Source organism: Mustela nigripes, chromosome 1 (genome assembly GCF_022355385.1).
Source record: "Mustela nigripes isolate SB6536 chromosome 1, MUSNIG.SB6536, whole genome shotgun sequence".
Classification (NCBI taxonomy): Eukaryota; Metazoa; Chordata; class Mammalia; order Carnivora; family Mustelidae; genus Mustela; species Mustela nigripes.
The window spans coordinates 91445559-91468952 of NC_081557.1; the positions used below are offsets into that span (position 1 = coordinate 91445559).

The following is a 23394-nucleotide window of genomic DNA, read 5'->3' on the forward strand; positions in this document are numbered from 1 at the left end:
TGCCCACCCTTGTTTACTTTTTCAGCAGCTGAGCAGGAGGAAGAAAAGGACCCTTTTCATTACGGTGAGCAGTGATGGGAACCCTGGGTAGGAAGGGGGAGGTGCAGCCCCGCCCCGGGGAGGGCAAACCACGCTCCTTTCCGCCTTCCCTCCCTTCCATGTCTCCCCCTTGCTCCTTTGGCAGACTACCAGACGCTGAGGATTGGGGGATTGGTGTTTGCCGTGGTGCTCTTCTCGGTGGGGATTCTCCTTATCCTGAGTAAGTTGGTCTGTTCCCTGTCTGCTCTGTAAGGGGGCGTCTGTAAGCTGCTAAGCAGGTGGAGAACGGGGGGCAGAGCCTGGCCATGCTCTCCCCGGGGAGCGGGAAGGAGACTGTCGTTCTCCCTGTTATCTCTAGGACCGAATACAGCGTGGGGCACATAGTAAGTGCTCAGTGAAACCGTGAGGAACAAACAAAGTAAATGCTTGATGAGAACCAGCAGACAATAAGAAGGGGCAGGGTAGCTGTCCCAGTGCTGTGTCCAGGAGGCGAACGTGGGGGAATGTCCTCAGAGTGCCCACCCGGGACGCGCCCTGTGTTTGTCTTTCCTATATGAGCCTGGGCTGCATGGAGCCCGGTCTGATCCAGCCGACTGTGGTAGGTAGTAAAGCCATTGAATGTTGAACCTTGGCTCAGAAAAGTCCTACGCCGACAGAGGATTGCTACACGTAGCTGTGCTTTTTATGTGGTCCCCCATGGCAGCCCCATTGTGGTCAAGCCAGGAGCAGGACCTTGACCTCCAGCCGGGAGCGTGACCTTGGCTGGTTTCTTTGCCTTCCAGGTCGCAGATGCAAGTGCAGTTTCAATCAGAAGCCCCGGTAAGGATGCCGTGTCTGTGGACATCTGGGGACAACACTAGGAGGGGACGGGGGGGACCCAAATGAGTGTTCTTTTGGGTTCTTATCTCAGAAAGAGGCCATGGGTGTAAGGAGTAGATGTTTTGAGGATTGCCAGGCATTTCCTGAGGCAAAAGAGAGGTAAACATGACCAGGGTTAGCCCCGCCTCTCTTCTGATATACACTGGGAAGGGGAGGGAGGCCAGAAGGTGCTGGACCCTTGTCTGGAGGCCCTTGAGACAGCTGAGCAGAGGGCCTCAGAGCCTCTTGTGAGGTCCTCCTCTCTACAGGACCTGGGACACTGTCCCTGCTTGTCACCTATTCATGGGGCTCTTTGGCTAAGTAGAAGCTTGGGTTCCCTATCATTCACCTCCCCACCCATAAAGGGGCATACCCCATGAATCCACTAGAAAAACCAGGGGTAGCACTGGACCTCAGAAATCTGAAGTCTGGCAGGACACACATCCAAGCCCCCAGGCCTAGGGGTGTGTGTCCTGCCTGTACTTACCTGTCTTGGGGGCCAACACTGAAGGGTGCTGGTGGGTTCCCCTGACCCTGTACCCTGCAATCCCGACTTCTCCCCCTGCCCCATGCACCCTTTTGGTGGAGAGAGCTCCAGCCCCGTAGTGACTCGGGAGGGGCCAGATCCAGACAGCCATGTGCGGCCAGGAGAGCGGTTTTGCCCTGCGGACCTCTAACGGGAGGGCTGTGTCTCTCCTCTTGTAGGGCTCCAGGGGATGAAGAGGCCCAGGTGGAGACACTCATTACTGCGAATGGTACGTGTCCTGGCCACCAGCCTGGGTGGCGTGGAAGTAATTGGGCGGCTCCTCATATAGCTCAGGGAGGCTGGTTGCCCAACACCATGGCCTCCCTAGAGCTCACCAGACGTGCTCTCACATCCGTGCCAGGAAGGAGGTCCCTGGGGCCTCTGCTCCGCCGTGCTCCCTCACTGCCACCAAACAGGCTGGGACTTGTGACAGCCACTGTGTATGGGGCAGGTGCTCTATGTCGGGCAGACCCCGCTTCATGGGCGCACAGCCTGCTGGAGTAGACATCACTATCCACAGTTTATAACTGAGGGACCCAGCAGGGTTAAGGAATGTGCCAAATTCCTAAAACCAGCAAGGAGTGGGGCAAGATGTGGATCTGTCTGACCGCACATCCTGCCAAGTCGCCTCTCCACTGTGCGGGTCAGAGTCCCCCCCCCCCCACCCCCCCGCATCAGGCACAGGTGCGGTTGCCCCCTGGGCAGGGCAAGGGGTCCATTCTTTACAATCGGTTCTATTTTTTTTTTCCCCCCAGCAACGGAGCCCCAGAAAGCAGAGAACTGAAGTGTAGCCCTCGGGTAGGAAGGTAAGATTCTGCCTGCCTGTGTCTTCCTCTGGCCCCATCACTGCTCATTCCTCAGAGAAGAGCAGTGGGACCGCTTTTACTAGGAGCCGTGCTCAGAGGCCGGTGAGACAGACAGACGGGAATGGGGGAGACGGCCCGCACATGCGCAGTAAACAGTTGGGGACTAAGACCTCTGCAGAACGCAGCGGTCAAGTTAATGGGGTGTCATCTTCGTTGCCACATGGGCAAGACTTGGGGGCAAATTATAGTTCGTGAAATACTCCCGATACAAAGGAGCATAAAGATAATGGCTTTTAATGATGATTCAGAAAGTACCTTAGGGCCACTTTTAAAAATATTAACATTTTATAATAAAACTTTCAAGATCTACACAAAGCTAGGGAGAACAGTGTATTATCCCCTCCCTCCTACCTCCGTGTGCCCTCTTCACGGGCATTCCTTTAGCATTTGCTTCCACTGTTCATTGTAGGGACACGGGAGAGTCATAACCGTCAAATGCCTTAGTTTTCAAAATACACTCACAAAACACACACTCACACTCAAGCCTGCTAGAAGAAGCAGGACAGGTGGGGTTGAGCCCCATTTTTATCAATAAAAGAAATGGAGGTCACCGCGGACAGACAGATTGCAAGTGACAGGTGGGACTTGAAGTCAGGCCCTTTAGCTTCCAGCCATTTCTACCACGCCCCTCTGTGTCCATGCCCGTGTCACTTGCTGAGCTCTCTAGAATATGCTGGGGCCCAGGGAGTGTGGAGGTCAGTCTCCTGTCTGCTCGCGTCTGCCTCACGGAAAGCGTAATAGGTCTATGATCTCATCCTGAATTGTCAGCGAAGAGATTCCTCTTACCGAAATGCCTGGTACACTAGCTTTTACCATGAGTGCAATGACACAGCACACTTGCATGTGAATTTTTTACTTAGTGCTTTTACGTCCTCATGACAGCCCTGCAGGCGAGCAGAGCAGGGCTCATTACGTCCATCTTCTATTCTAGATGGGCTCAGAAAGGTCAGTGATTGCCCACGCATGAGGTGGCCATAGATGCCAATCTCGGAGTGGGCGTCCAGGCTGGCCGCGTGGTGGTCTGTCCCTTTGTGGTGGGTGGCAGGTCCCATCTTGGGAGTGGTATGGGGAGGCTCAAGGGCGGGAGGCATGACCTAGCACTTATCCTGTCTTCTTTTTTTTTTTTTTTTAAACTTGAACTACCTCAGAAACCTTGTTCTCTTAGATCTCGGGACTGTGAGCCGCTCCTGGGAGTATCCTGACATAGAAACCCTGGGTTTAACAGTTTTCTTTCCATGTGTCCCAGGTTCCAGCCCCCGCTGAGAGAAGCCCTCTCCTGAGGGCCACCCCCTCCCCCGCCTCCACCTTCTTTCCCTGTGTTTCAGGCTCGTAGTCCGCTTGCTGCCGGGAATGTGGTGTTCAGAGTAGGTCTCATCCTGCGGGTTTCAGGGGACACAGGGGCTGTGCTGAAGGCAGGGAGACAGCCGGTAGAGATTCCTGGAAGGAACCCAAGTGGTGTTTTAATTTAAATTCTCTCCCCTCTTAGCCTCCGGAACCCGAAGGGAGCTGCTCCAACCTTTAGATGCCAATGTTGATGCTTAAGAACACCGGCCACTTCAGCAGCAGATCTTTCCCCAGGAGAAGCCAAGAACGTGTGTGTCCCCTGCCCCCTCCCCATCCCCGGAACATGGTCCACAACTTAGTGATGCAACAAACACCCGCCTTCCCCTGCCCGTGGCCTGCGGTCTCGTCCACCTCCTGTGATGTGTCTGTGTGTGTGTTTGATGACTGTGGTCTCTGTGGCTGCTTGTTTGTGGGTGATGTTGTATTTTAGTGACTCCGGACTCGCTTTCCTGGGCAGGTGCTGAGCCATGCCGCCACTGGCCCCTCCCTATTCCCCTGTGCCCCGGCCCTATCATCTCCTACTCCTGGGACTCTGCTTTTTCCCTTGAGAGACCAGTCCCTTCTCTTGATTGAGGGGTGGGTGTAGGTGGGGGTAGGGGGCACGGGTGGGGGTCTCCCGTTGTCTCGGGACTTGGGAAGGTTTACATCACCTTTGTGATCGTTCTCCATGGCCTCTCTCACTTCTTTCACAAGAGCCTGGCTTCTGTATTCCCGCCCCGACCTGAGTCTGTTCTGGGGTCTCTTGGCCATGGGAAGTTGACAGCAAGGTGCCGGTGAGCCCAGCTTTGCCTCCAGGCAGGCTCTGCCCCGTCTGTGGTCATTTCCTCTTGGGGCTTCCAGCACGGAGTCCTCCTCTGCCTGGCCCTGTGGCACAGCAGCCCGGGATCCCGGGCCCGGGGCTTCTACTCTACTCCTTGGGGAATGTGCCCCTTGCATATCTTCTCAGCAATAACCCCATGGGCTCTGGAACCCTGCTTCTCTCCTGCGTCTTCCCTGCTTCTGAGACTCCCAGCGATAGCCCAGCTCTTCTGGACTCAGATTCCTGTTCCTGAATGAGGTCTCCGGGAGGCGAGGGCCAAGGGGACCCATTCTGTTGGGGCCAGTACTCTGGGGAGGGGCAGCCGGGAGAGCAGGGTTCTCTGCCCCCGTGTTGTTGGCGGGGAGGAAGCAACGGCTCCTGCACCCTTTGCCCCGCCTTCCCTGGTTAGAGAGGCTGGTGCAGCGGGCCAGCTGCAGGTTAGAGACAGACTGAGCAGGCGCTCACAGCCCTGCAGCAGAGGGGACAGCGAAAGGTTGAAGGTCATAGAGAATGGAGAGTCCAGCCAGACCCTATCCCATCCATCGTGTTCTTGTGGAAACTAACCAAACGGCGCCGCCGTGACCGGGACTGCTGTTCTCCGTGTTGTGACTTACCCTCTCAGCCACAGAAAGGAATAAAACACCATTTGTTTCCTAGTGGCTCTAAGTGCTTTCCTTTGTGTCAAGAAGCTGGAGTATTTGTAGGGTGCTTGTAGGGCTACGGGGACTCTGTGCTTGGTCAGAGGGAGGCGGTGGTTGCTGAAGAGGCAGTCGGGGTATGTGTGGGCCAGCAGCTTGGACGCTAAGTTCCTCTGCTTCCTCTCCCCCTCCTTCCCCCTCCTGCCTCCCCCTGCTCCCCAGTCTGTGGGCTCGGGCTCCGCCCTGTGGCAGGACCTGAACCTGATGTGTGGCCTGCACAGAAGCCGAGAGTCCAGGTAGCTCCCCTGAGGGCGTGCTGGCCGAGAACCGGAGGTTCTAACCTCTTCCCTTGGTTGACTCTGGGCTGCTACCTAAGGACTTGGCAAAGAGGGTGTGGGTGGGTCAGACCCTTACTTACCTTTTCATCTCCCACAAACCCCGAATACCACCTCCTCTATGCAGCCTTCCTGGACTTCAGGTAGAATGAGTCCCTTCCTTTCTGTGCTCCAGTCACACGGACTCTGGCCTTTAGCCTCACACTGAAGCACTCCATACGTCGGCTCCAAGCCTTGGAGGCCAGGCAGATAATGTCCATTGGTGAACCTGCTGTTGTGACACAGGAGGTGGCTTGTAGGAGCCAGAGGTCACCGAAAGTGTCCCCCCAAAGACATTCCAGTTCAGTGTTCGGGAAAGGACTGTTGGTCAAATGAGCCCAGCTGCCAGCGACCCTCCGGGAGGGCCCCGGGGTACGCCCCCATCTCTGTGCGTCTTGTGTGTTTCTATTGTGAGACACTGTTCCCAGCGGGTGAAGACTAAGTCTTATTCTAATGTAACTTCCTGGCCCGCCCCATCCCCAAATCTTCAAAGGGTCTGTCTAGGTTCTGTGAGCTAGAGCTCTGTGTAGAGCTTTGAATTGGCAGGTGCAGGTCCCGAGGGTCCCGGGGCTCTGGCTACCCCCGGCTGTCCCCCCCAGGACATGCAGAGAGCCCTCCCTACTTCTGCAACTGCCCTGCCCTCTGTCCCCTAGGTCTTTGGTGGGGGGAAAAAAAAGGAGGCTTTTCATTGAGATCTACCGCAATATTGTCAACTTCGTGATTACAGGGGCTCAAAAGTCGCAAAAATCCTTTCAGGGCATACGCAAGCAAGACTATGCTCTGGGTCTTGTGGCCTGGAAATGGGACACATAACAAAGAGTCAAAGAAATGGATGATTGATAATATTAGCATTAATATATAACAAATTAATAATATATTTCCTAAATAATATTATAATATTAGTATTAGTAACTAAATAAAGCAGCTAATATGTGCCAAACCTTGGGCTGACCACGTTCCAGATCAACTTCCAAACTCAACAGTACTACCTTATGGTATCTCAATTTTACAGATAAGGAAACCATGGCTCGGTGGGACTGGCCCGAGTTTGCACTGCTGGCGACAAAGCTAAGGTCCAGCCCAGGCCCATCCAGCTCCAAGCCTGTTTCTCTCTGCACAGGAAAGGAAAGGAGATAGACCCATCAAGTGCACATGGGAGGAGGCAGAATTTGGCCTCATGTTGGGGGGGTGGCGCAGTCCTTGGTTCCCACAGCTATGGGAGTGAGCTCCCTGTCACTGGAAGTATTCAAGCTGATAGGACCCCCTGGCTAAGAGGGACCATAAGAATCTACCCAGGATGGCCTAATCTACCCAGGTCCAAACTCAAACTGAGGAACAACCCCTCTCCCCCACCCCATCTCCTCCATACAAAATGGGGAAGCCCCTCTCCCTCTAGCCCCTAGGGTTGTAGAGCCAGGGAAGAAGAATCCAGAATCCAGGCATGGATTGCTGTTTAATGTGTGTCTTCCCTCTGGACCAGCATTTCATGCTGGGCGAGACCATGTCTGTCTATTCAGTCCTGGCAGGCGCCTGCTCTCTGTAATTTGGTTGGGTATAGGAACTGTAACTTGGTTATGTAGGAAAGCCGGTATGTCATGCCACTTCCCAGAAGGGAGTGCTAAGTCCCCTGGCCTCAGAGAGTGATCCCAGGTGTCCGGGCCATTTTATCTCCCAACTACTGCCTCCTTCCCCATGAATTCCACTCCAAAGATTTTCAAGTCTATTTGCATGGAGGTGTTTGTGTTTACTTAACACCACATAAAAATAGGTCAATCTGCCTTCTGGGCCCCCAGGCTGTGGCCCTCCCCACCGCTCTGGGTTTTTTGCAGGTTGTGGATTGGAACTTGCCAAATTGTTCTTGGAAGAGAGTCAGAGGCAGAGTGCAAGCTTCAGGGAGGGTGGGGGGGGGGGATGCCAGGCTGAAGTACACGCCAAGGTCACGGGGCTCTCTTTCCTTCCTATGGAGAAGAGGGCTCTGGCCTCCCAGTGATCTTGGGCTGGCAGGGGTGGCCGGGTAAAGCCAGGGTGGGAGGACTGTCCAGCTCTATCTGGTTCACCCTACCTTGTCCTTGGCTGCTCTGCCTCACTCTGGGTCCAGAGGGGGAGAGAGAGAGAGAGATCAGGTGTGTTTGCCTGAGCCAGGGGAGGAGCTTGGAAATGCCTGTCTCCAGGCCACAAAGAGGAAGAATGCCACCTCTCACCATTAGTGTGATTCATTGCTGTCACAGCTACACTCCGGGGGGCAGAATCAGCCAGCTCAAGCCAACCGGCTGCTGATTTTATGGAGCCGGCCCCAGCCCTGTGCCCGCTTGCACAATAATAGGGCACCTGCTAAGGCAGCGATGACCGGGCCGGTAACGCTAGATCGGATGTCATGGGAGGCTTGGGCTGGTAGGGGCTGGTTGGGGGAGGGCCCCCTGCACTGTCCGGAGGAGGGGGCTCCTGCCTCTGAGCCAGGCTCGGAGGCAGGCCAGTAGAGGAGAAGGAGGCTCAGGACATTCCCTGGTCTCCCCCTCTCCTCGTTAGCTGAGTGAGCTTAGGCATACTCCAGCATCTCTGTCACTTTCTTTGCACAACATTGTCCTTCCTAGCCATAGGGTGTGCTGGGTGCCATTGAAACCCTAGGAATGCCACTTGTAAGCCTCAGTTTCCTTCCCCGTGCAATGGGTCCATCAATAACTTTCCTGTTCCCTCACAAGGTCAAAGTGATACAATGTACATAAAACACCGACACTTATACATGCAGATAGTATATTATTAATATTTATATTACCATCATTTCCTTTTGCATCCTTTCTGAGGTAGCAGGGTGCCCCTTCTGTCTGTCAGACCTGGGTTCGAGTTCTGCCTCACTCACATTACAGTGCAATTTCCTCCTCTGGAAGACGGGGAGCACAACAGCGGCTTGGTTGAGTCACTGGAAGGAATGAAGCAGCTCATGGAAGCTAAAGCTCTTTTGGAACCCTCGAGAACCATGAAGTGGATGGGACTCTTACCAAGTGAGGATTTCTGGGCACCGGATTTTGAGAAGACGCAGCCACTTAACAGACACCCTGAGCTGAGTTCTTGCGATAGGCCAGACTCGGCCATCTGTGAAATAAATGACAAAGATGGGCACAAAGCCAGAGGTGGTCATTTGGGCCACACCAGGATAATCCAGAAGGTCACGGAGGAAGGGCAGGAGCAGAGAGGGTGGGCTTGGTCCTGGAGGTGGCGGGGCCTGCAGCTGCTTTTCAGAGATATGGGGGGATGTGAGTTCTAGGAGGTCAAGGACCACCACTGGAGAGAATAACCCCTATTCTAGTTCAAGCTCAGAAAAGTCAAGAATGCATTTCTCTCCAGGGTATTCACTGTGGGAGAGGTGGGTCAAACAGGTTCGCCCTTGCCAGCAGCTGTAGAAACAGAAGAGGACGTCTGCGTCCCTGCCAGCTCAGGGAGCAGAAAGCCTCAGTGACCTTGACTCTCATAGTACATTGCCCTTTGGCAACTCCCAGGACCTGTGTGCCCTACAACTCGGGTCATCTTAAAGCCAACACTTAAGGAATGGACCCTCCAGGACCCACCTCCCCTGGCCTCACCTTATAAGACCCCAGTGACCCTGGCATTGGCAGCGACAGCAGGAGACAGGCACCAGCGCTCCTTGGGGTTCAGGGCCTCTGGGCAGCCCAGATGGGGCCTGGAAGCTGCCACCATCCCTGCTGAGACTGCAGAACCACGCATGCCAGCAGCCGCAGACCAACCCCAGCCAGGATGCAGGGCTTTCTAGGGGCTTCTGGCTTCTTCCCAGCTGCAAGCCAATACTGGGAGGAATGCAAGGGGCCTGGACTCTGAGGCCGTGCGCTCTGATGTGCGGCCCCAGACATGCAGGGGTGGCGAAGCTGGAACATTCCTCCTGGGAAGGGGTGGTGGTGCGGGCCTTTACCTCTTGGCTAGTTTTTGAGCACCAGGTGGACGGTGCTCAGCTGACGTCCCAGGATGCCACCCTCCCATCCCAGCAACCCAAAAGTGGCCACCCAGACCTTTGCCCTGAGACTGAAGAGTCAGAGGACAGTTGGAAAACTGCTTGGGGAAGATGCGGGGGTGCTGAGGCATGGTGACCAAGGACACTGTCCCACTGGGTGTGACCATGCTGGAAGAGGGACCAGGACTTGGGGCTACCTCTCCATACCTCCCAAAGGTCTCCTTGATCTGTGGGTCTGGGGAGGAAAGCAGAGTATGGCTGGGTGGTCCTCTTTGGCTCCAGCCTAGAATAATCAGACAAAGGGAGGGCGCAGGGGTTGGGTTGCCTGCCCTAGAGCCTTTCTGAGACAGCAGAGGAGTACTCCCACCCCATTTGGCCCCATATCCTGAGAAAGACTGAAAGAAGCAGCACATCTGGACCCCAGCAGCAGCCAGCGGTGCTGTGCAGGTGTGGGGAGGAGAGGAAGGTTGGGGGTGCGGGGTGGGTGGTGGACGGTCGGGAGGGGAGGGTGCTCTGGAAACTGCCTCCGAGACGCCTTGGCAAGGGACTGGGCCCAGGGAAGGGACTGCAGTGAGGGTCCTTGCCTCCTAGACGGTCACCTCCGGGGAGGAGAATGAAGTTCACATTCATGAGGACCTTCTCTGGCCAGGTTTTTACCCACGTCATCTCAATTCCTACAAGAACCACTCAAGGTAGGTGCTTCAACTCACTGTATACATGGGAGAAGGCGACCTGGAGAAGCGACCTTCCCCAGCGTCACAGTGTCTACAGCGAAGAGTCGGGATGCAAAGCAGCTTACTCAGGGCGCGTCTGTCCCACGGGGCAGTTCCTGCATGGAGGGATCCGTAGGAAGAGAGGCTCTGCTGGGTGGTGCTCCGGGCATTGTGGGCCATGGGCTGAAGGAGGGTTCCCTTGTCCCCAGCGTCAGCCAGGCCAATGACCTCAGCTGGAGGTGGACATGAAAAATTCTGAGGGAGGACTTGGGTGTGAGCAAGAGAGAGTAGCCCTACTTGACTCTTAGCCCCGGGCTTCCCCTGAAAGGAGAAATAGAAGCTTTCATGAAAATCGCTTCAGGTCTTTGGGTAAAATGCTGGGGGAAGTAGAGGGTGGGGGGGGTCTCCCCAAGATGGACTCTGGGGGATCCATTGCCGACCACCCACTCTGTCTCCGTGGGGGCAAACTAGTTCCTGCTACTTGTTCTAGGACGGGATTTCAGGGGAAGAGTCTGCGTTAGGCAGGTCCTGGGCCTCCTGTGCCACTAGAGAAATGATTTCACCTCCGGGATGCGTTCATTTGTTTAACAGAACTGGGGGTCCACCATGTGCCAGGTTCTGTTCTAGGCACTGGGAATCTAAGAATGAACACAACAAAAATCCTTGCTTTCCTGGAGAAAACAAACCAAAACACAACAAACTAAGAAGGGATTTGAGACATTGCAGAGTGGGTGTGAACAATTTAGACTGGGGTGCCAGGAAGGGTCTTCTGAGTCAATCAATGAAGAGAGGCATGAGCGGAGTTAGCCAGGAAGCTCTCTGGAGGAAGAATGTTCAGGAAGAGGGAAGAGCCAGTGCAAAGGTCCTGAGGCAGGAGCATGCCTGGAAGGTTAGAAGAGCATCAAGGAGATCAGTATGGCTGGAGTGGAGAGAAGGGACAGGAAAGTTGGAGACAAGGTCAAAGATGTCATTGGGGCCAGTATAGGATGGTTTACACTTTGAGCCCTCAAAGGGTTGGAGCAGGAAGAGTGAGCCCTTTATAAGTGACAGGGATGGGTAGGATGGCTTTGGATGCCCTTTCTAGTTAGCCAGTCCATGACACAGGGTCTCCATTTGGGATCCAGATGCCTTCTTTTGCAGCATTAGGGGCTGGTAGGGGACACACTATGTGTGTATGTGTGTGTTTGTGGGAGGGTATGAAAAGCTGTGGCTGAGATCCTCACGTTTCTAAACCACTGACACGTTTGGACCAGGTAACTTCTTCAAGCGTCATCTAGCCAGCCCTGAGCTGTCTAGAACATGCAAGTTTCCACTTGGGAACGTGTGACAAGGCTGGGTCGTGGGAGCAGCTCGGCCAGCAGGCAGGACCCTTGGGGTCCTTGGGACAGACCTCAGCCCCTCCAGATCATGCACCTCCCAGGCCTGCCCTTCTACATTTCCAGAGTCTTCCAGCCAGGAGGTGGCTCCCTGTGGGGTTATTAGTCATCTCCTCCCCCTGCCCAGGGGCAGGAGATTCCTCTAAGGAGGGATAGGAGGCAAGTTGTCCTCTGTTTGGCTGGAGTGGGGGGGGCCAGAGATGGGGGCCAGAACCAGCACCTCCCAAACCCTGCTTTTTCAGTGTGCCTTCCGGGGTGGCTGAGCAGGGTGGCCCCCAAGTCACCGAGGGAGGTCCTGGGCCCAGAGTGAGCCGTACTCAGCCTGCTTGCGGCCACCTTGCTCCAGGCCACCAGAGGCCCAAGTGCAGGGGAACAAAAGACTCGGCCTCTTCCGGCCGTGCCCCCTCTGGCAACCACCAGCCGCCCTCAGGGGCCTCGTTAGGCTGCTACTATCTCCCGGCTGGGCTGCTGGGGTGCGTCGGGCAGTCTGACATCACAGCCCGTGGTAAGTCACTGGGGGCTGCCCTGGGAGGGTCCCAGGCGAGACCGGGTTGGTTGCCATGGAGCCACTCCACACCAGTGCGCCCTCCGGGCCCCCAGCTGCTTCCCATCTCGGCCCTACTACCTGCAGCTGGGGGCTCAGGCTCTGGGCGGGGCCTTGAAAAGACCCCTGCCAGGCCCAGGGGCTGCTGCCCAGGGCTGCGGCCATTCTGACCCATCTCAGGAGACGCCCAGCTGAGGATGAGACTCGGGGGCAGGATCAATCCGGGCGGAGGCCCGGTGGGCTGGAGGGTGGAGGTACAGCTGAGGGAAGTCTTGGGGGGCCCACAAATGGCAGTCGGAGTCTCCCTCAGTCACCGCTAGGGTGACCTTGGCAGGCACCTCGGGCTTCCTGGAGGGCACCCGCTGCGGCGTCTCTCCTATAGGGGCACAGGGGCCAGTGGCTGTGGCTCCCAGCTTCCCCCTTCCTCTGGGGGAAGTCAGAGACTCTCTGGCCGGGATCCCTGGCCCCAGCCCGTCCCCGCTGGCAGGCAGGCAGGCAGGCACAAGGTGTGGGCTCCCTCGCCAGCCCCTCCTCCCCGACTCTGTCTCTTCCTGCCCAGGGGCCCCCGATGAGGTGTGGAGGGAGGGAGGGAGGGCCACACTTTCCAGCCAGGCCCTCAGCAACCAGCACCTCGCTGCTCTCTGCCACCAAGGACACGCCTGCGGCTCCTGCCATGGACAGGTGGTACCTGGGTGAGTTCCCTGAACCCCCTGCCTCCCGCCTACTCAGACTCAGACACAGGTGTCCCCCTCCTCACTTTCGGGTGCAGCCGCCTGCTCCCCCAAAAGGGCAGGGAAAGCGGAAGCCAGGACAGGCAGGATTTCTAAACAAGGGCATCTCAAGGTAGAGTCCTGGGTGTGGGGGGGATCTCTGCCCTGAGCATCTCGGAGCTGCAGGAACTAGGAAGACCGCTTGTCCAACAGCCTCCTTTTCGGTCTGTCTGTCTAGCCACCTGTCCATCTGCAGGAATTCTAAAGCCAGGCTGCTGGGTTCAAATCTTGTTTACCTGACTCTGTGCCTCAGTGCCTCATCTATGAAATGGGGATGCTGATGAGGGCTTCCTTACCTCAGGGCTGTTGTGATGATTACATGGCTTAATTCTTTTTTTTTTTTTTTAAGATTTTATTTATTTATTTGACACACAGAGGCAGAGAGAGCGAGAGAGAAGCAGGCTCCCCACTGAGCAGGAAGCCTGACATGGGGTTCGATCCCAAGACCCTGGGATCATAACCTGAGCTGAAGGCAACCACTTAACCAGCTGAGCCACCTAGGTGCCCCTACATGGCTTAATTCTTATCAGGTGCTCAGAACAGGGCCTTGCATGTAGAGTTTAAAATGCAGATAACAACTTGTTTTCCTATTTCTGCCTCTATCTCTGCCCCTCTGCCTCCTTCCCTCCCTCCATCTATCTATCTACCCATCCTTTCCACCCATTTTTATATCCACTATTGCGCCTAGAATCCGCAGTAGCTTACAAAGACAGAAGGCACTAAGCTACCGAGAGAACATGTAGTAAGGGACACCTGGCGTCCTGTGTGGAGAGCAGCAGTAGCTTTGGGAGCACCGCCTTGGGGGTCTGGATTTCTAGACCTGGTTTTGTCACTATCAGGATGTTGCTGGCCAATCCCTCGAGCTCCTTGCCCTCCATCTTTTTGGTCTGCCCAGTGGGCCTCCTGGCCGCCCCCAGTGGTGTTTGCAGGGAGCAAATGATCAGCCTCAGCTTCTTCATCTGTAGAATGGAGCGAACACGGGTCCAGTGGGGGCAGTGTCTATGGAGAGCCTGACAAGGGGCCCCTGGGTGGTGCCGTTGGTGAAGCATCTGACTCTTGGTTTCGGCTTGGGTTGTGATCTCGGGGCTGGGATATCCAGCCCCACGTGGACTCCGTGCTCACGGGGAGTCCGCTTGGAAGTCTCTCTCCCTCTCCCTCTGACTCAGGCATACTTGCTTCCTTGCTCTCGCTCTCTCTCTCAAAATAAATAAATCTTAAAAATAAGTAAAGAGGGGTGCCTGGGTGGCTCAGTGGGTTAAGCCTCTGCCTTCGGCTCAGGTCATGATCCCAGGGTCCTGGGATCGAGCCCTGCATCAGGTCTCTGCTCAGCAGGGAGGCTGCTTCCTCCTCTCTCTCTCTGCCTGCCTCGCTGCCTACTTGTGATCTCTGTCAAATAAATAAATAAAATCTTTTTTTTTTTTTTTAAATAAATAAGAGCCTGACACAGGGTCAGCCCCGACTAAGCATTAGCTGGGCTGTATCATTCTTATGAATATTCATCCCTCAGCTCTGAAAGCGGAGAGCAGAATGGGTGTCAGTGCTTCTGGTCGCAGCGGTGATGTTCTCTCTCTACCTCACCCCCCCACCCCACCCCATGCTGATTTTCGCTGGAGGGGGTTGGCTTTCCTGCATCCAATGGTTAATGTTCAACAGAAGCTGAGCGCCCTTTATTTTCCGGTGAGCACAGATGCGACAGTGACAACAGTGACACTAGCTGTGTCCCAGGCTGTGTGCCCTGCTCTTCACAACTCACGACAACTCCCTGAGGCAGGGAGTACTCCCATTTCACAGATGAGAAGACTGAGGCACAGAGAAGTTCAGTAACTGGGCAGAGGCCATTTACTTAGCAGGTGGAGGGGCCAGGAAATGAACTCAAACCTTGATCCCCTGCAACCACCCCAAGGGGAGTAACAGATGGATTAGGTCCCTTCGGGAGGACCAGCCCGTCCTCGGTGGATGCCGACGGCTGGCTTTGGGCCTGTGGCTACCACTGAGCATTGGCCTGTTCTGGAGGCCCGTTCAATGGACGAGAACTCAGCCAGGAATGCAAGCCCCCATGGAGTACCCAGCCCAAGGGTCTCCAAGGTGAAAGAGGCCACCGCAGAGCTGGGAGGCCGCCTTGGAGGTGTGGGAGGTGTGGGAGGTGTGGGAAAGCACCTGATGCCCAAGACCCAAGGCCTGCCTGTGGGTCCTCCAACACACCCCTCCCCCGCTGTGTGACTCACTCGGGGCCTCAGCTGCCTCATCTGTAAAATGGGAAATAACACAAGGCACAAAGGAATACTGCCTTGTGGGTCTGAAAAGCAAGCCCTTCTCCAGGTGGTCGACTCAACCCCTTCCTGAAGGAGCCAATGGCGCAACGCTGGGAAACCTGGGAACCCGGCATGGGAGCAGTCAGCCTGTGGAAGGAAAATGCCAGAGGCGGCAGGGAGAGAGGGATTAGTTAGGGATGACTGGAGCCTTTGTGACAGCAGCCTGTGAGCCTGTGAGCCTCAGGCTGCAGCCCCGAGGGGTGGAGGAAACAACAGGAAGGGTGGGGCTCGGCCCTGGAAGCGTGGACAGCAGCAGCCAGTGGTGGGCTGGGGTGGGCGGTGAGGTGGGGGTGGGCCAGGCGCCTGGGGACGGTCTCAGGGAAGCCCTGGGTGCCGGGTCAGAAGTAGCTGCTGAAGCCCTTGTCTCCGCAGCGGTCGGGGAGGTGGGCAGCTGCTGGGATGGGGGTGTCTCTGGACTCCCGATGTGGCCCCTTAAGCTCTGGTGGACACTGACTATATTCTGAAAGTCCCACGTCCCCGTCTCCCCCCCCCCCCCCATGCCCCAGCCCCAGCCACGGCTTCTCCGGCTAGAGGAAGAACACTGGCCTACCGGTCCCCAACCCTTTTCTGGAAATTTCCTTCGGGAGGGATTTGGCTCGCTCCTCCCTGCCCCTGCCTGTCCCTGCACCTCTTCCTGCCTCCGAGGGAGCCCCTCCACTCACCCCGGGGCTTCTCTTGTGACTCGGGCAAATATTACCTGCACTGTTAATGTTTAACACCCCCCACCTCACTCCTGGTCTCCCCGCTGCCCGGCATTCTCCCCAGAGCAGAGCAGGAGAGGGACCAGCCCAGTCTGCTAGGGGAATGGCAGGGTCCGCGACGGGCGATGGTGAGTGTGCGTGTACGTGCGTGAAGCAGGCGGTGGCCTCTCCTTGGACCACTTTTGGAGGGATGAGCTGGACCCCTGGAACCCTTGCCTTCCAGAGACCCCAGCACCCCTCCCCCAAACTTGCCAGCCTCTTTAGACAATTTCAGAAACAATTACTTTGCAAAGGGGATGCTGTGCTAAGTCTGAAGGAATATAGCTATATAGCTTGAATGGCAGGACCTGGGGTGCCAGGTTAGAGCTGGGGGTTGGGCCAGGGATGAGCTCTCCTCTTGACGATAGGACTTGCACCTGTCCTAGGTCAGTGTATCTTTCCAAACTACCTGAGCTCAGAGCAGGAGGGGAAGGGAGTTAGGCTGGCTTTGGGGCCAGAGCCCCACAGTGTGGGACACCCCCAGAAGGATCCCGTGACAGGGGTGACTTGGGCCTGGAGGCCAACAGGGGCCTCTGTTGACTGTGGTGGGCTTTGAGCCGGACCTGGAAAAGATGAAGGTTTGGGTGGGGAATGGCTCAAGACAAGGGATGAGGAAGGAGGCGGTTTCTCGATGTGGTGACGGGAACCACCTGTCTAGTCATGGCTCTGGGGCTAACTCTCCGTGTCACCTTGAACAAGACCTGAACTGAATCCGGGAGACAAGACTGATGGGCTCCCACATGGGGACGCGTCCTGGGTCCCCATAGTCCTCCCTAGAGGCCCAAGCACTGGCCCCTTCTGGCAAGGGAGGCTGCACTGGGGACAACTGGGTTCCTCAGGTCCCCCACCCCACAGGGCACTGTTCAGCACAACCTGGGAGGTACTGATTTCTACCTCAGACACTGCCTCCTTGGTGCCAAGATGAGGCTTGAGCAGGGTAGGCAAGGGGGGCCACCCTCCACCATGGCAGCAAAGCCCTGGCCAGGCACCCTCGGGCTACCCAAAGGCCAATGTGCTCAGTTTCCGGGGCTGGAGGGCAGAGCTGTGACCTCTGGTGCTGAGCAGCTCCAGCTTGGGTGGGCTAACGGCACAGGAGGCCAGGGACTGGGCCATACGAGGCCTTGAAATGTTTTGTGCCTTCTGACCATCTGAGAGGCAATGTAGCAAAGGGACTAGGTACCTAGATTCTTAGCAGCCTATTGCCTGGGTTCAAATCCCAGCTCTCCCTTTTATGCTGTGTTACTGTGAGGGCATTACTTAACCTCTCTGTGCCTCCAGCTTCTAGGGATTGTACTGGAATCGCATCAGTGCTTCACGGGTGCTTATGACGATAAAAAGAGCTCATGTTTTGTTAGCCTTCCCCTGGCACGTGGAAAACAGTATATATTAATGTTTCTTTCTTTCTTTTTTTTTTTTTTTTAAGATTTTATTTATATACTTGACAGAGATCACAAGTAGGCAGAGAGGCAGGCAGAGAGGTGGAAGCAGGCTCCCTGGTGAGCAGAGAGCCCAATGTGGGGCTTGATCCCAGGATCCTGAGATCATGACCTGAGCTGAAGGCAGAGGCTTTAACCCACTCAGTCACCCAGGTGCCCCAATATTAATGTTTCTTAAAAGAATTTGCTTCCCCTTGAGGATGGAAACCTAAGAGAGAAGAATCCAGAAACCTGAGTCTAAGACCCAGTTCTGCCCCTAACTCTCATGGGGGACTTTAAACCCGTTCAGTTTTCTCCTTCTGGTCAGTGGAAGTGAAGGACCCCTCCGTTCATTCATTCCACAAGCATTTGCGACACATCTTGCCGTGGACTAGTCACGTGGAGCAAGGCTAATGATGAGTTCAATGGGAAATGTCTCCCATGGCCTGGCCTACCGTAGCAGGAAGCAAGGGGAGGAAAGATGCAACCCTCCAAGAGTTGCTGGAGGCCCCCCAGGCAGCCCAGCATCCTGTTTGGATGCTTGGTGTTTGGTCCCAAGTGGACGGCTTCCAAGGTGGCCTAGGACAGATGCCCCCGCTGGTGGGCCTGCTAAGGACACCACCCCACTGGCGGTGGCCTTAGCAGGCCCACCAGCCTCCTCTTGCCCACTTAGACTCTTGGGGAGGCTGGGAGGGAAGGATGGGAGTTCCACTGTTTCTGTGGCTGGCTCACCCTGCCTCTGGCTCTGTCCTCAGGTGGCAGCCCCAAGGGGGAAGTGGACCCATTCTACTACGGTAAGCCTGGTGGCTCCCCTTCCCCACCCTTCCCGAGCCTGCTATCCCCCACAGACCCTGCTTCCTGGCATCCCCTGGTTACGGCGGCCATCTTCCTCTGGTAGCCTGGGGCTGCTGCAGGGGTGGGTTGTGGGAGGGGTACCTGGGTAGACCCATCCCACCTCCTTGCCCTCTCCTTTCTCAGACTATGAGACTGTCCGCAAAGGGGGCCTCATCTTTGCTGCCCTGGCCTTCGTCGTGGGGCTCATTATCATCCTCAGTAAGTGGGCTGCCGGAAGGGGCTGCTGCACGGGGCCATATGTCTTTTCAAAGCCACTGATCAGGGGTTCCCCAGGGGTGGGGGAAAGCCCTCTCACCCTCTTCCCAGATCCCAGAAGGGAAGTGAGTCTCTCCGGTCCCCTCCATTCCCCCATGCGAGATGTGGGAACTGACCCACACTCTGATGGACACAGGCTTCATGGGACGCCTCCCTGCCTGGTCCTTGGGTCACACAAAGGAAGTTTCCGTTCCCTCCAGTGCGCCCTCTGGCGGCCCAGGGTGGAGGTGTGGAGGGGAGAGCTGGCTGCATCCAGCCAGCCAGGGACCCTCCAGTGTACACGGGGTTCAAGCCAGGGAGGGGAACCAACCCCCACAGGATATCTCCCTTGGCCAGATATGGGCACTTTCCTTTCTTGGTGTGAGCAACATCTCAGTCCATTTAATCTCGGCAGCTCTGAGGGATGATCACTACTGTCCCATGGGAAAGCTACCCATCCTGACAGGTGCAGCCAGTTGCCCAGGGTTCCACAGCCAGCCAGAAGCAGAGTCTATTCAGCTGAACCCAGGGTCCACCCGCCTACCCCAGCCCACCCCACAGACTGCTGGAGAGCAAGTGTGGCTGGGAGCCAGAGGCATTTGAGCCCCCTGCTAGTTTACTGGGTGCGGATCCCTAACTCCCTGGGCTTGTTAGCTCATCTGTTAAATAGGGATGATCCAACTTATCTCATAAAGTTTGGGCTAGCACGGCAGCCAAGGAAGCACTCAGGTATAGGCCTGGAGTGTTCTGGAGGAGAGAAGCGTCCTTGCGTATCTCCCAGTCCTAGCTGGTACACAGCAGGGGCTTAGTGAATGCTTATTGACTTGGTTAGGTACAACCAGAAGAAAAGTACACAGAAACACAATCCTGGGATTCTAACGCCTCCATGGTTGGGGCCATTCCACTGGGGGGCTTCTGTCTGCAGACACAGCCGCTCTCCCCAGCTCAGCTGGAAGTGTCTTGTGGGCGGCACTGTGTCGAGGTCGAGCACACAAGCGCAGGAGGCAGACAGGCCTGAGCAGAGATCTTGGCTCTGGACTTGCAGTCCTCCTCCTCCAAGAGCGTATGGAGCAGCTACTGTGTGCTCAGCTCTGTGCCGGGGGCCCTGCCATGGCCCAGGCTTGGCCATTGCTCTCGGTGAGCTCACAGTCTACCATGGAGTGGCTGCAGCAAATGTTTGTTGACTGACTAACAGACGGGCTAACAGAATGCTTATGGTCCAGCCCTGTATAAGGACAGAAATGGTCCCCTGTGGCTCTGGTGGGAAGGAGGGAGTAGAGGCTACCGTGCTGCCCTCTTCAGGGCAGAGACGCTCTCCCTGGAAGCAAGAAGTTGATGGAAACTCATCTCCTTTCTCTTCAAGGCAAAAGACTCCGCTGTGGGGGCAAAAAGAAGCACCGGTGAGTGCCGGCCTAGGGTCCCTGAATGCGATGGGGACACTGGGGGGGAAGAGGCACAGGCCAAGGATTTTCATCTCCAAAGCCTGTGAGGCGGGGTCCCTGACCTTAGGGACCCTGAGACTGGTGACCTCCTCCTCTGATGTCTTCCCTCTTTTCCCCTCCCCAACCCCAGGCAAGTCAATGGTGACGATCTGTAATGACGGGTAAGTGGGGGAGGCACAGGTGAGCCGGGAGCCAGGGAGGGCCCTGGAGAAATCAGGCAGAGCTTGGGACGGAGCCAGGGAGGATTTCAGGGTCTACTGGCCACCAGCCAGTTGGTCTGCTACCCACTTTGGTTTTTCCATTGATGGCCGAGTGCCTGGTATGGTGTGTGTGGCCACGGCAGGGGGGCAAAGAGAAAAATGAGATGAATAAGGAATAAAAGAAAAATCCCTACTCCTTGCTGCCATTGCTACCTAGAGCCTGTCTTTGTCTTTGCAGAGTCAGCTGTGTTCCCGCTGCAGGGGGGACCTTGGGAAGACTTCCCTGAGCTGTAGACCTTTGTCCCCAGCACTGCCAAGGCCCTCAGGCTGAAGGAAGCGCCAAGCTCCATGTGACCCCTGGGTTTGCATGGCCTCCTCCCACCCCAGGCCGCCTCCTGTTAATAATAAAGCGAGCCTCAGAGACAGCTCCTTCCCTGGCCTGCCTCCCTCCCTCCTCCGCTCCCGTACCTGCCATGACCGACTCGCCTCTCCGAGCTGGAGTACGATACAGTCTGGTCTCTTGGTTTTCAATGAGCTGCTCAGGTGCCCTTGCCTCCTTGGACAGGGAGTTCAGTACCACCATCCGCAGGCCTCTGCCTGCCCTCTGAATTGCGAGGAGCCCCAAGAACCGAGGACTCAGCCTGCCTTCCGAACGCCAGGCAGAGAGAAAGCCAGGAAGCCTGAAGGTCAATGACAACTGGGTGCTGCTGGGCTATCTACACAGGCCCAGGGTGCTGCTGCTGGAGCTCTCTGCTGGGAGTTCCTGCACTTGCGCCCTGAGCAGCCGAAGTTGTAGCTGTTTGTGACCACAGGATGCCACCTCCCCGAGCACCCGCATGCCAAGATGGGTGGATCTGTGGGGGGCTGGTGGGTGCCTCGGCTCACGCTCTCTCCCTACCCACCTCCTGACCCTGGTGCTAAGCTCAGGCCACTCCCTTTCCACTCTTGGGGCTTGGGGACCGCCGTTGCACCTGTTCTCCTCCACCCATCTGGGTGCTGCCTTGGTTGAGCCCAGGGCCAGGGAGTGGACAGGGAGGGTGAGGACCTGGGTACCCTGCATACCCTCTCCTCCAGCCCTGTCCACTCTGGCAGGCACCCAGCCACAGGCAGCTGGAGCCACGATGGCGTCAGGCTGCCTCTCAGACCAGAGCCTGACTTCCTGAAGCCTGTGGCCCCCTTGTGGCGCTGGACTCAGAAGGAGCCCATCTTCCTCTGCAACTCTTCCCTGAGGAAAGGACGGGTGCCTGGATCATGGCACCACCTAGTGTCCATTTTCCTCATCTGGGTTTGTAAGCCTGCCAGGGAGGGGAGGGGAGAGCTTGGCAGGAGAACCCCGGGCAGCCTCAGGTGAGTGGAGTTTACCATGAACAGGGGGGTCATGGGTTCAAGCCTCACATTGGGTGTGGAAGATAGTTAGAATAAACATTTTTTAAAGATTTTTAAATTTAAAACGAATAGGGTAGTTTGGGGGCCACAGGCAGAGTAGGCCACCACGTGCAAAATAGTTAAGCTTCACTTCTCAGAAAGGGAAACTGAGACCCTGGGAAAGGCAGGGACTTGTCCAGGTGACAGAGCCAGCCCGTATCAGGGCCAGAGCTAGAAACCAGGTCTCTGGCTCCCATTCCAGCACTCTTCTCACTGACACCTGGGGTGGCAGACAGATCCCCACTGACCACCTGTGGGCTTAGAAAGCAGAGGAAAGAGTTAAAGGGCCTGGCTACTTACACCTCGAGGCCAAGGTCTTTGCGACCCCCTGCTCCAAACGTGGGCTCCCCAAAGACAAAATGTGACAGGCCACACCCCTAAATAGAATTCAGTATTTCCATACACAAGCTGGAGCGTGTACTTGACCTGTCCATGATGGTGGGAGAGATGAAATGGAATGGGGTGCGTCCAGCCAGGGGCACTTTCCTGGGGGTTTGCTCCTGAAGCCTCTTGGATACAACAGCAAGACAGGAGGAGGCGGTGTTGCAGGTCTGTGGTCCAGAGCAGTGGAAAGGAGTCATACTTCTAGAATGTTCTATACACAGACCTCTGAGGAGGCCAGCTAGGAGGGACATTCTAGCTGCTCCACAGGGAGGATGGTCCCAGGGGAACTACTCCGCTCTCCACCCCTGCTGTACACCCTTCACCCTTGTCAGATGTGAGGCTACTTTGGGTCCCAGATTATCGACCCCAGAGAACCCAGGGTGCTGTTTGGACCACCAGACACGCAGCATTCCCTCTGGACCTATTGACTAAGACTCTTGGGGTGGAGCCCACGAAAGCGCCCAGGTGGCCCCGGAGAGTAGCCAGGGCTGAGAACCACAGAGCTAAGTGCCATTCTGAGGTCTGTGACCTATTTGTGGTACAGGGCCTTCCTGTAAACTTTCCCTTCCCTCTCCACAAAGGTCACATGCACTGGGAACTACTGAGCTTTCACTTCACTCTGGGATTTTTCACAACTCGGACACAAATTGGGTCACAAAGAACAACCAAGCCTGGGAATGATTGGATGAATAACCCCGTCACCCAACGCAACAAACCCTCGTCTGAGGGGATGCAATTTCCATTATCAACACCAGAGGGAGCATGCGTTTTAGTCTTAAAGCTCCTTCCAATTTGGCGTTTTCAACTCCTCTTTCCAGCGCCTGGAGCCCTTCACAGACGTTAGGGCCCTCTGAAAGATCTGCCCCGTGCCCTGGGTTTCGGGGGGTGGGGAGGGAGGAGCTTGGAACTCTTCTCAATCTGTTTACACATCCCTCAGGCGTATCCCTTGTCCTGTTCTGGGGTGATTCTGGGCTGGGGGTCTCGAGCCCTCGCTGCCGGACGGCAGTGATCATGTGGTCTGAACTTTGTTCCCGGCGCTTGGGGTAACCACGAAGCCTCTCATAGTTGGAGCTAATCAATGTCATGAGCAGGACCTGAGAGAGGCAGAGGTGCTGAGCAGTGACGCCTGTGGGGCGGCAGGTGGGAGAGGTTGGCTTGTTGTCTGGGCGGCTGTGCCCAGCAGAGACTGGGCCCCAGGGCTTCTGCCTTAACTGATGAGCTGCTGGTGGTGTTTAAAGCCACCCCCAGGATAATCGGTTTTGAAGGTGAAGCTGCAGGTGATTGGCCCACTAGGTGAGCCCAGCTAGGAGAATGGGAGGAGGGGCGGGGAACAGACAGGAAGTGGAGACTCAAGGCCCCAGAAAACTTGGCCTGCTTCACAGTCTGGGGACGGGGCAGACAGCAGCATCCTGCCCTGGCGGTGGCCTCACCCCAGCTCCCACACGAGAGTGATTTCAAGACATAAAAGGTACGCACTGGCCTTGGCCACGAGGGCCCTGGGGTCTTCTCCTGAGCCTGCCCTACCCTGGCCTTTACCCACCAACCTCCGAGCACAAGAAGAGCTGGGGACAAGGTCAGG

General features: G+C 56.3%; 2 protein-coding genes and 1 long non-coding RNA gene across 7 annotated transcripts in view; 2 read left to right on the top strand and 1 right to left on the bottom strand.

Annotated features, from left to right (window-relative positions):
* FXYD6 (FXYD domain containing ion transport regulator 6) overlaps positions 1 to 5088 on the top strand; it is a 30733-nt gene extending 25645 nt beyond the window's left edge. The window contains exons 3-8 of one of the 2 annotated variants that reach the window (XM_059416442.1): positions 26 to 64; positions 185 to 259; positions 822 to 858; positions 1603 to 1652; positions 2179 to 2229; positions 3776 to 5088. In XM_059416442.1, the coding sequence (XP_059272425.1) occupies positions 26 to 64; positions 185 to 259; positions 822 to 858; positions 1603 to 1652; positions 2179 to 2207 (230 nt within the window). In that variant the 3' untranslated portion in view covers positions 2208 to 2229; positions 3776 to 5088. The remainder of the gene's footprint in view (positions 1 to 25; positions 65 to 184; positions 260 to 821; positions 859 to 1602; positions 1653 to 2178; positions 2230 to 3775) is intronic. The other variant, XM_059416434.1, reaches the window with a different exon arrangement.
* On the bottom strand, positions 4047 to 8700 carry LOC132027690 (uncharacterized). Its single transcript, XR_009407168.1, has 2 exons — positions 8218 to 8700; positions 4047 to 6238 (listed from the first exon to the last, which is right to left on the bottom strand). It is a non-coding gene; the product is annotated as an uncharacterized LOC132027690 (long non-coding RNA).
* A 578-nt stretch (positions 8701 to 9278) lies between these two features.
* Positions 9279 to 20431, top strand: FXYD2 (FXYD domain containing ion transport regulator 2). Of its 4 annotated transcripts, XM_059416416.1 has the most exons (8): positions 9279 to 9621; positions 9997 to 10097; positions 11737 to 11999; positions 18031 to 18069; positions 18254 to 18328; positions 19728 to 19764; positions 19937 to 19967; positions 20245 to 20431. In XM_059416416.1, exons 1-7 carry the CDS (start codon positions 9535 to 9537, stop codon positions 19959 to 19961), a joined length of 627 nt encoding a protein of 208 aa, XP_059272399.1. In that variant the 5' UTR covers positions 9279 to 9534; the 3' UTR covers positions 19962 to 19967; positions 20245 to 20431. The 4 variants fall into 4 exon arrangements, with proteins under 4 accessions (XP_059272399.1, XP_059272408.1, XP_059272401.1 ...); XM_059416425.1 differs by lacking the exons at positions 9279 to 9621; positions 11737 to 11999; XM_059416418.1 differs by lacking the exons at positions 9279 to 9621; positions 9997 to 10097; positions 11737 to 11999 and adding an exon at positions 12623 to 12730.
* Positions 20432 to 23394: the final 2963 nt, after the last annotated feature.

Excerpts from the sequence above, each read along its gene's own strand:
- FXYD2 (XM_059416416.1), top strand. The coding sequence starts at position 9,535 with ATGGTGACCAAGGACACTGTCCCACTGGGTGTGACCATGCTGGAAGAG. Across the intron at positions 12,000-18,030 it reads GTCTGACATCACAGCCCGTG|GTGGCAGCCCCAAGGGGGAA; the intron begins GTAAGTCACTGG and ends CTCTGTCCTCAG. Across the intron at positions 18,070-18,253 it reads AGTGGACCCATTCTACTACG|ACTATGAGACTGTCCGCAAA; the intron begins GTAAGCCTGGTG and ends CTCCTTTCTCAG.